The 10981-nt window shown below is 42.5% G+C and overlaps 1 protein-coding gene across 1 annotated transcript; it reads left to right on the top strand.

Annotated features, from left to right (window-relative positions):
• The first annotated feature begins 2764 nt into the window (after window positions 1-2764).
• On the top strand, window positions 2765-9513 carry LOC308104274 (transmembrane protein 100-like). Its single transcript, XM_080454668.1, has 2 exons — window positions 2765-2910; window positions 5962-9513. Exon 2 carries the CDS (start codon window positions 6014-6016, stop codon window positions 6497-6499), a length of 486 nt encoding a protein of 161 aa, XP_080310794.1. The 5' UTR covers window positions 2765-2910; window positions 5962-6013; the 3' UTR covers window positions 6500-9513.
• The last annotated feature ends 1468 nt before the right edge of the window (window positions 9514-10981 follow it).

Genomic DNA, 10981 nt, shown 5'->3' with positions numbered 1-10981 from the left:
TTGTAGATCTGCTATTTTCAAATGGCCGAATTGTATATAGGGCTGAAGTGGTTAATGTATGTTTTGTAATAATAATCACAATCTGCACAGTAACTAGTAACTAAAGTTGTCAAATATTTGTAATTCTGAGAGAGTGGAGTAGAAGTAAAAGTACAGAACATTGGAAATACTCCACTAAAGTAAAAATACCTCAAAATTCTGTACTTGAGTAAAAGTACTTAGCTACTTTCCACCACTGGAATAAATAATAAAGAACAACATCCCATTTTGGGTAAGAGTCCTGAGTTTTAGACTGTATTATTTGGCTGCTCAAACCAGATATCTGGCCCAAGTGTTCAATAGTGATTCCTCCATTACATGGTTGAGCATGGAGACATAGGAACTCAAAGAGGATATTCCATCTGATATTCTGTATAAATGGGATGAAAAATCAATCCGAACTACCACTCAAAACCCTTTCATAATTCACTCACTCCAAATCTGGTTCAAATAACAAAAAAACTCAACCTTTTTGAGACCGCAACCCCCCAAAATAATCATATTTGAACTGGGGACCCCCTCACTTGTTTGACTCGGTTCCACAGATAAATATTGTGAAAATAACCGATCTACAAGCTCACAACGCCTCGCATTGTTGCGAGGCATTGTGAGCTTGTAGATCGGCTATTTTCAAACGTTTTGCCTCTTTCTTATATTATTGGACAATGTGGCCAATGTTTGACCAGCTTTTAAAGTATCATTATTGTCTCCGCCAGGCCGAAAGGCATGGCGAGAGTATGTTTTCGCCCCTGTCCGTCCGTCCGTGTGTCCGTCCGTGTGTCCGTGTGTCCGTGTGTGTGTCCGTCCGTCATTCTGTCATTTTGTGTACAGCTAATCTCTGGCACCGTTGGCTTGATCGCAGAGAGACTGTGCACACACACTCCCTGGATGCCAGAGCAGAACCTCTGCCCCAAATTTTTCACATGGGCCTGTTATAGCGCCACCAGGAGGCCGCTTTTTGCAAAACACATTTTTGGACAGTACTCCTACAGATTTTGGCCAAAAATCCCCCAAATCGGTACACAGTATCTCTATAGTCATTAAAAGAAACGGCTAATTTCAGATTTTTCATATTCCATCCTGATTGGCAAAAATTGGCTTTCAAAGTTTGCAGGAGTACTCCGTTTCGAACAAAATGCCTCAAATCATGAACACAGCATGCAATTTCCGTGAAATCTTGCTCACACATTCCCATTAGGCCGAGGAAGAAATGCCATTTGAAAATGTACAAATCAGCCTCATGGTGGCGCTGTAACAGGCCGATTCGTGTTTTTACCTATAACTACACCGATCAGTGTAAAACTTTGTATGCACACTCTCTAGAGGCCAAGGAAAAACCTTTGCCCTGCATTTTTCACATTTGCCTTTTATAGCGCCACCAGGAGGCAGACTTATGTAAAAAAAAAAATTGATATTAAGCCTTCAGATTTGATCCAAATTTCACGCTAATAGGTACACATGATCTCTATAGTCATGTGATCAAGACGGATCTGTTCATATTCCATCCTGATTGGCTAACATTGACATGTAATGTTTGCAGGAGTGGCCCGTTTTGAACAAAATGCCGCAAATCATGAATGCAGCGTCCGATTGTGGTGAAACTTTGAATGCACATTTGCACTACGTTGAGGAACCTTTTAACATGGCATGTTATAGCGCCACCAGCAGGTCAAAATTAGCACAAAAAAAAATTAGAACAAAATGCCTCAAATCATGCATGCAGTGTCCGATTGCCGTGCACAGCCCAGGAATAAATGGCAACCTTTTCACATTGGCCTATTATAGCGCCACCAGGAGGCCATAATAACCTACCTGACCTGGCGGAGACTTGTGCTCCGAGGAGCACTTTTTCTAGTTTTTATTACTTTTGATGCAGTAATGGTCTTTTTTCCCCTTTTCTTCCTTCTTTATTAAAAAGGTCTTAAAAGACCTTAATTGTCACTTCACTGTCACCTGGGGACCCCCCCAAAATCATGTGGGGACCCCCCTAGGGATCCCGACCCACAGGTTGAGAACCACTGCCCTAAAACTCCATTATGGGGAAATAGATCATCTATTCCTATTCTGTACCAGAACAGACACTTTGAATCTTGGCCTACACAGGGTATTACACATAGAACATTGCTACACAGATGGATTGATGATTTTTTCAACAACTAAAACAGAATCAGCTGCTTGACAAATAACAATAACATTACAGAAACATATATCAATCGATCGATCGACATATCGAAAGATTGAATACTTTATTAGCACAAAAAAAGCACAGGAAAATACAGTTCAATATAAGGTCTGCTAAGAGGATTTTAAACCCAAGAAAGCCTATGGCTTGTTTCCATTGGGGTCCTTTGGAGTATCTATCTATCTATCTATCTATCTATCTATCTGAGAGATAGATAGGAGGAATGACTTGTCTTACAGGTGAAGCCAGATCAAAGTTGCGCATGGAAAATAGGTCGATCTACCTATTTTCGGGTGCGCGACATGAACCAAGAAGTAACTTAAAATAAAGTGAGATATTATGTGGATCGTGTGCCCGCATGCTCTTCAAGACACTCCCCCATGGCGAATAGCGACATCGCGCACGGCGCGCGCGCACACACACACACACACACACACACACACACACACACACACACGCGGAGCGGATTGACGGCAACCCGCCACACAGTGCAGACGTCTCCAGTATTGTGATGTAGACAGTCTACTGTAGACACTACAGTAACAGAGGAGCTGCACTGTTGCTCCAACTCTGGATCACTGGATCACTGGATCACTGCTCCAACTCTATCTGGATCTAAACACAACACACACACATGCTGTAATAGTCGCACACCAAACGGGAATGGAGATCTTCGCGTATTATTCACGGTAAATGTGATTCTTTCATTTTTGATTCATCTCATTTATAACGGTTCTCAAACTTGTAAGTTTCAATAACTCTGGCAGTGTACTGGCGGTGTACACATTTGTACACCACCAGAGATACAGATCTGTAAGGGTCAATTTCTGATCAAGTTTTTGATCTTATTGTAATTTTAATCTTGTTTAATATTGTGTTATTTTTCATGAAAAGGTGCTATACAAATATGTTTATCATTATAATAATAATAATTATTTTTATTTTTATTATTAATTTAGAACCACCAGAGAAACCCAGAGACATGATCTATAGTATACAATGATTTGACTTAAGGAATGGTTTCTTATTCATTAAATTTAAACAATATAGTCTATTCTGGTCGATTTCTAAAAAGCAAATTGAAGACCATAAACCAGTAGCCTAACTAATTTATTATTTTAACCTGTTGTGCAATAATAACATTCATACAGATAATAGCTGTAATCGCTTACATTATTATTTGGGATCATGCATAGAGGCTACAACACAAATGAACAGAAAAGTTGACAAATAAAACATATATGCCTCAGTAACATTCATAATTTTTTTCTTCTCAAGTGTGTGCATGCATGTATGTATGTATGCATGCATGCGTGCGTGCGTGCGTGCGTGCGTGTGTGTGAGGGCATTACACTTATGTGGGCCAAATGTCAGCATTTGAGAAATGGTTGTTTTGTGGTTAAAAAAAGATTGTTTAAAATTGCCTCATGTATAAAATTGCAATTGCAAAAACTGTAATACACTCTGTGTGTGTGTGTGTGTGTGTGTGTGTGTGTGTGTGTGTGTGTGTGTGTGTGTGTGTGTGTGTGTGTGTGTGTGCGCGTGCGTGCGTGCGTGCGTGTGGTTAGTGGGTCAGGGAATAAGGGTGGGTCTTTCCAAGCAGTTACTGTGTCTCAGTCATGAGACCACCAGACTGTTAGATTCCCCCTGAGAGGAGAGGAGAGGAGAGGAGAAGGGAGGAGAGGAGAGGAGAGGAGAGGAGAGGAGAGGAGAAGAGAAGGGAGGAGAGGAGAAGGGAGGAGAGAAAGGGAGGACAGAAGAGAAGAGAAGAGAAGAGGAGACTCAGGAGAGGGGAGGAGAGAAAGGGAGGACAGAAGAGAAGAGGAGAGGAGAGGAGAAGGGAGGAGAGAAAGGGAGGACAGAAGAGAAGAGAAGAGAAGAGAAGAGAAGAGAAGAGAAGAGAAGAGAAGAGAAGAGAAGAGAAGAGAAGAGAAGAGAAGAGAAGACTCAGGAGAGGAGAGGAGAAGGGAGGAGAAGGGAGGAGAGAAAGGGAGGACAGAAGAGAAGAGAAGAGAAGAGAAGAGAAGAGAAGAGAAGAGAAGAGAAGACTCAGGAGAGGAGAGGAGAAGGGAGGAGAGGACAGAAGAGAAGAGAAGAGGAGGCGAGGGGAGGGGAGGGGAGGGGAGTAGGGGTGTTCAGTAACTCAACTCTCTCCAGGGAATCATCATGCGGCCACTGCCCTGCTCCTCCTCATGTCTAAACTCACTGCAATGCATCCCCATGAAACCCCAGGCCACTGATGGTCACCCATATGTTTGATATCACTGCTGTCGGGCATGTCGGGCAGAAACCTCTTATCTCCATATTTTTACAGTTTTGATTTTTTTCGTAAATTAACACCCTACTTGATCATACTACAGCGTCACACAAAAGCATAAAAAGTATGATTGTTTTTAGCAACACAGTGAGATACAGCAACAAAAAAAAACTTCCAGGTACATTCTGTAAACGTTTATTGAATACAGACAAAACATAAACAGTATGTCTCACAAATTAAGCAATTCTTTTGGGGGAAATTGACCTTTTAATAAAAGCATTGGGTTTGGGAAATGCTTTCAGTTGGCGTGTGTGTGTCGAAGCAGCTCTCTGCAGATCTCCTGTATTATTCATCCTAATCATTCTAGCAGGAACACTGGCATGCCATGTATTTCTGACTGTTGCTTGTAATGCTGCCGTCCTGGGAGCATTTAATCCTATGGTTGGAAGTCAGCCAGTTAATGCCTCCAATTGATTCAGGTCACACGCCCTGTAAGTAAGTAGCCTTGGGAAACGCAGGGTTCTCGAGCCATGTGGCCCCATAGGTCAGGAGCCTATCTCCTGTTTCCTTAGCGTGAGGCAGCTTGATGTACAAGTACACCCCCTGGACGTGACGCTAGTACGTCGCAGGGACTTACCCCCAACACAACCCTTGATGCTGAGTGCCAAGCAGGGAGGCATTGGATCTTTGGTATGACTCAACTAGGGCTCAGTCTAACCACCAGGCCACTGTGCTGGTCAAGACCCAGTGACTTGAATCAATGTTAGGCATTAACTGGCCAGCTTCAGGTTTTTACACAGTTTTTTTCTTGAACCAAGAACAGATCAGTCTAAACAATATACTATCGAAATAACAATCTGTACATTGACACTATAGGATACCAGCTAAACAATGAACCTAGCATCTGTTTAAATATCATGCCATCTAAATTACTTTATTAGCATTGCGGTCAAGAAAACAAAGTTAAGTAACAAAAAACTATTTCCCATCAACGGTGAAAAAGAATAATGTCCACACACTGGTTCATCAGCTCCACCTTTTTATTGCTGCTGAATGTTTCTATCACTCGATTTTCATCAGGAAGATTGAGGAGAGCAGTTCCTGGTGAAGATCGATGATGAAGATTGTGATCAAAACTTTGAGCAGCATAAAAACATTGAGCTGAGAACCACTTTATTTGATGAGGATGTGCATGCACCATCTCTTCTAGTAGCTGAAAATTATTTTGTTCTGGTAATCTGGCCCCTCACAACAATGTAGTAACAACAGTAATCAATAATAATAATGAATGTATTATAATAAAATCTGATTATGAATGTAAACCAACTTTTAATTTATTTCCAAGTAATATTCATGTTGTGTGGATGGAGTCAGTTAAACAAAATAATGTATTTTCAAGCAAATATTGCACATAAATTCTAAAATAATGACACATCAACAATAACCACGTCTACTAACAGTACTATTCTCTCTGAACTTTCAGATAGCCGCCACGTGACCGGGGCGTCACACCTCATGCCATCGCCTCCACCAGCATGGCCCACCTCTTCCTCGCCAGCAAGATGGCCGCTCCCGACGACGCCCACAGCAAGACAATCCCCAGGATGCCCACGAAGAGCGCCATGAAACCGCCGTCATCGTCGCCGCTCCGGCCCCCCGCCGCCGGCGACAAGAAGACGACCGTCGGCAAGGACACAAGGCCGGTCGTCGTCCTGATTGCCGCCCCCTCCATCAACGAGGCCGGGCTGGCCGCGGCGACCGGCGGCACCGAGGTGTCGTGCTACCGCTGCACCGTGCCGTTCGGCGTGGTGGTGCTGATCGCCGGCGTGGTGGTGACGGCCGTGGCCTACGCCTTCAACTCCCACGGCTCCACCATCTCCGTGCTGGGGCTGGCCATGCTGTCCACGGGCCTGGGCCTGCTCGCCTCCAGCGCCCTATGCTGGCGGCTGCGACGGCGCAGGAAACAGCAGCAAAGGGACAGGCGCCGGGAGAGCCAGACGGCGCTCATCACGGGCGCGTGACGGAGGAGGAGACCCCACAGGGGACACGGGGGACGTTGTATGTAAGGCAGGAGAGGCCGCACCCCCCTGGACCTGAAGTGTGTCCCGACACTAGTAGGACTGGGGTCCCTTTAGGATTTTAACGATTCCGCTTCCTTGACGATTTCCTCTTAACGTTTCTGTGAGAGGTTCAGTTGTAGGACGGACGACAGCAGAGCTTTCAAGACCAGAAATCACAATTTCCAAGTGGCTACATGCTGCTTAGGTGTATTCTGTCGTACATAGCCATAACCAAGGAACCTTTTGAAAGGAAAATTCGGGGGATGCTCAATGACACTCATGGGTGGCAAACCTCGCACCGGTAGTTCGATGAATTACATTGCAGTTGATGGAGCCGGCTGGACCAGCTCATGAACGAACACTATTTCTATTGCGACCTTTGTCATATAATGGTTTCAGGAATATAAAAGAGGAATATGACAGGTTGTTTTCTAATCACTTGCTTTTCCACGTGCACAGTACATAATTTTATTGAGGCATCTAAACAGCGGCAGGTATCGTTTCTGTCTCGGAGGTATCTCAAGATTTGGTTGCCAGACAGGAAATGATGGACAGTCTCGCGATACTTTGGCCGTTCAGAAACATACTTTGTGCTCTTTAGATACCTCTGTAAAATGATACAGTGTGCACATTGAAAAGCAACACAGCAGAAAACAATGTGTGATATGTCTTCTTTTATTTTCCTGAGCAGAGTAATTTCTAAAGGTCTCAATCGTTCAGAAATAGTGTTTGTTCATAAGCTATCCAGCCGGCTCTCATAGGTAACGATGTTATTTCACTGAACTTCCGGTGTGAGTCTGCTACTCAGTGCGACGAACCTGCCGGCTGGAATTGCAGGAGAAAATGATGTTGGCGTCTCTTCCTTTTAAAATAAATTCCTTGGCCACAACAAGGAAATAAAACAGCTTTTCCACGGGAGAACAGATGGTTCTCTTATGTCCGGACAGTGGCTCTCCCTGAATATTTGTGGAGATGATTGATTTATCCTGTTGTGCCTCGATTTCCTCGATGCACAACAGGTGCGAAGCCACACCCAGCTCTGAGTCCAGTTAGAGTTGGACTCAGGCCAGGTGTTACTGCTTAAATCAATCATCCTCCATCCCACAGGTCCGATTCCTGAACGGTTCCCTTTAACGATTCCTATATTCTCAGAGTTATGGTGGTCCTTGAAATTAAAACGTTTGAGAAGCACCGGTATTGTAATGGTATAGCAGTACCATTTTATACCAGCTCTGACCAGGGTGATAAAACCGGTTCCGGGAAATGGTTCCAAATGTGATGGAACCGATTTTTGTTCCTCAATGTTGGATCCAGTTCCTTCCGGTTTCTGGAACCCAACCCTAGTCACCTGACACAAATCTTAAATTAGGTGTAGTTCTATTTGATGCAGAAACACAACATAATTGCTTTAACGAGTGACAACGAGCGTCAGCTGGGTAGTGACACACACCTCAGCTGTGCTGAACTTAAAGTGACGAGTTAGTTTGAAAAAATATGTATTTTTTTCAAATTCAAGGCCTTTTTTCAAACTAAAAAATATAGCATTTCAAACTTGAATATAATGTCTTCAGTCATATTCTCCTGACAGAGCACTGAAGCTCTCTCAGATGATACCCAAAAAGAACCTCACTAGAAGGACCAACGCAGGATAAGACGCGAAACTCACACACAATTTTGTAAATTTGTTTTCAAATGGAGGAAAGGAACAGTCCTCATCCATTTTCCCCCCTGCAGAATCAGTAGCCTACACCTATTATAGTCTGCCAGACACTTCCTTTTAACCAAACTAAGCTGAATGAACAGACCTTTGTATAAATGCAGGTATAAATCAGAGTCACGACTCTGTGGTGGATGCAGGCGTATGAGTGGAATAGTTATTTCTAAGGCACACAGAGTCCAGTATGCTCAGGTTGAACTACAGTGCAATCCATACAAAGTGGAACCGGCTGACATACTGTAGCGTATTGATCGCAGACAAATAAAGCGAATGGAGTCTCTGGGCTTGGTCCAGACTGAACAATGGACTTTGAATGAATTCTGTTTTGTCACATGATGTTATCTGTGACTGATGCTGCTAATAAGATTGGTATCCCGAATGGACGTTTATTTTGTTGTTTTTAATAGGTACTCTATTGCTGTTTAGATGTTAAAGGTAGGGTACGTGATATTCCTTTGTTGAAATAAGTTAAATAACTATATATTTTGATAGTAATCATTGCTATAGAGTGTTTGTTCAGTAACAGGGTCTCTCTGTCTCTCCAGCTCTTTAATAAACAGAAACTGTATGTTCAGGTCGGGACACCACTATTATCCAATCAGGGGAGAGAACTCATACAGGATACAGGATAAAGAAGTGGAATTGGAAGTGATGAAAGAAATAAGCAGACACATTTTGAACTGAACACTATACAAATTAAGATGATAAATTGGTAATCTCTCCTCATTGGTTGAAAATGTGCAACCCACCTGAAAATGTATTTCCTGTTTATTAATGAGCTGGAGAGATGGGGAGACTCCTGTTACTTAACACACACTTTATTGTGATAAGTAATAATTGCTATAGAGTCTATAGCAATGATTACTATCACAATATAGTGCTTTAAGTTTTTAACAAAAAACCTTTTGTTTTGACCAAAAAATATCACTTACCCTACTTTTAATCTCAGAGACAAAAGACTTGTCAGTCTCTCTCAAATCTGATATGCATGCCACTTTGTTTTAAAACTAGTGCACTATGTTTAAAAGTAACGTATACTGTGTATTTCACGCTGTATGCAACCTCCTGTATAAATGTGTATGACTGTATGTGAACATTAAGCTGTAGCTATTGGCACATTCTGATTCAAACTGTACAAACTGAGACATAATCTAAAACATTTCCACACTTCCATTTGCCATTTCCCTTCTGACTCAGCACTATTTATTACTAAGTCCATGGAAAGTATAATTGTCCTATTAAAATGTATGTAAGATGAGTTAACAGCTGTCAACTTGCCGTTTCTATTTGGAGCTCGTCATTAAAAAAAAAGACATCCGAAAAAATGTAAAAAGAAAAGCTGTAGCAGATCTACAAGCTCACATTGCATCATGACATGTGTGCTTGTAGATTGGCTATTTCTCCTGCGCAACATCATTGTATGCAGAGGTGTAAAGAAACTAAGTACATTTACTCAAGTACTGAACTTAAGTAAAATTTTGAGGTATTTTTTACTTTACTGGAGTATTTCCAATTGTCAGTACTTTTACTGCTACTCCACTACATCTTAGAGGCACATATTGTACTTTTACTCTGCTACAAGTATTTGAAAACTTTAGTTACTAGTTACTTGGTAGATTTAGATTATTATTACAAAACATGCATTAACCACAGCAGGCCTATTTAAACTTTGGCTATTTGAAAATAGCAGATCTACAAGCTCACAACACGTCGCTTCTCGACGCGCTGTGAGCTTGTAGATCTGCTATTTTCAAATACAATCTTGGAGGGGAAATTATAATAGGCAGACCTGGCAACACTGCAATGGCGGTCCATTTGGTTCAATTTCTACACTCTCAGAGTTACAGACCCATAAGAGTGCACATTTGGACCACCCGGTGGTCCCTGAACCCGCCGTTGAGCAGCAGATGCTCGATGTCACCAGGCTGATGGAAGACGCGGTGTCATGTTTCTGACACACACTGTAGTGATGTCACGGCTGGGACGGTATTTATAGACGCTTACACGTTGCCCACGACGACCTCACCATAATAAAAACACAGTGATGTTGCATCACTTTGTGTAAGAGTGTGTGTGCGTCTGTGTGTGTGTGTGAGAGTATGAGAGAGAAAGAGAGATTGCGAGACAGACTGACAGACATTAAGAAATACTGCAGGGGGGGCCGCCAAATCTTTGTGTAATAGGGACTTTATTTTACTTTTTTTTTTACATTAACCACTTGAACCCTCGCATCCCTATTCTGGGGGAACATTAGTAGAAAATTGACGATCTACAAGCTTTGGCTATTTTCAGCAAAGAGGTTAAGAGTACAGAGCCAAAGGTCAAGTTCACAAAGTATCGAGGGTTTAAGTGGTTAACGGTCTGAAAAAACCACACATTTTACATGAATCCAACATGTAGTGGGGGTCCCTGCTTCATCTCTCTCTCAGCTAAGGGGTCCTTGGGCTGAAAAACGCTAGAAGACCCCTGCTGTATATGGAGACTTTGGAGAGAGAGTGGAATGATGGTCTGAAGAACGTGAGAGAAAAAAAAGGTGAAGAGATGGAAGAAAGGAAGGAGGAAAAGGACAAAAAAGAGGCATAGAAAGAGAGAGAGAGAGAGAGAGAGAGGAGATAGAAAGACAAAGGAGTGCAGGCAGAGGGAGAAGCGGTGGTGGAAAAAGTAATCACATTTTGTACTTAAGTAAAAGTATCAATACTGCAATGTAGAAATATTCTGTCACAAGT

The sequence above is a fragment of the Gymnoscopelus braueri genome (assembly GCF_963280865.1).
Source record: "Gymnoscopelus braueri genome assembly, chromosome: 17".
Taxonomy (NCBI): Eukaryota; Metazoa; Chordata; class Actinopteri; order Myctophiformes; family Myctophidae; genus Gymnoscopelus; species Gymnoscopelus braueri.
Note: the sequence above shows the minus strand (reverse complement) of the source record. Positions and strands in the feature narration are given on the sequence as shown.

What these genes read in the sequence shown, in the direction of transcription:
- LOC308104274 (XM_080454668.1), top strand. Translation starts at nt 6,014, where the DNA reads ATGGCCCACCTCTTCCTCGCCAGCAAGATGGCCGCTCCCGACGACGCC.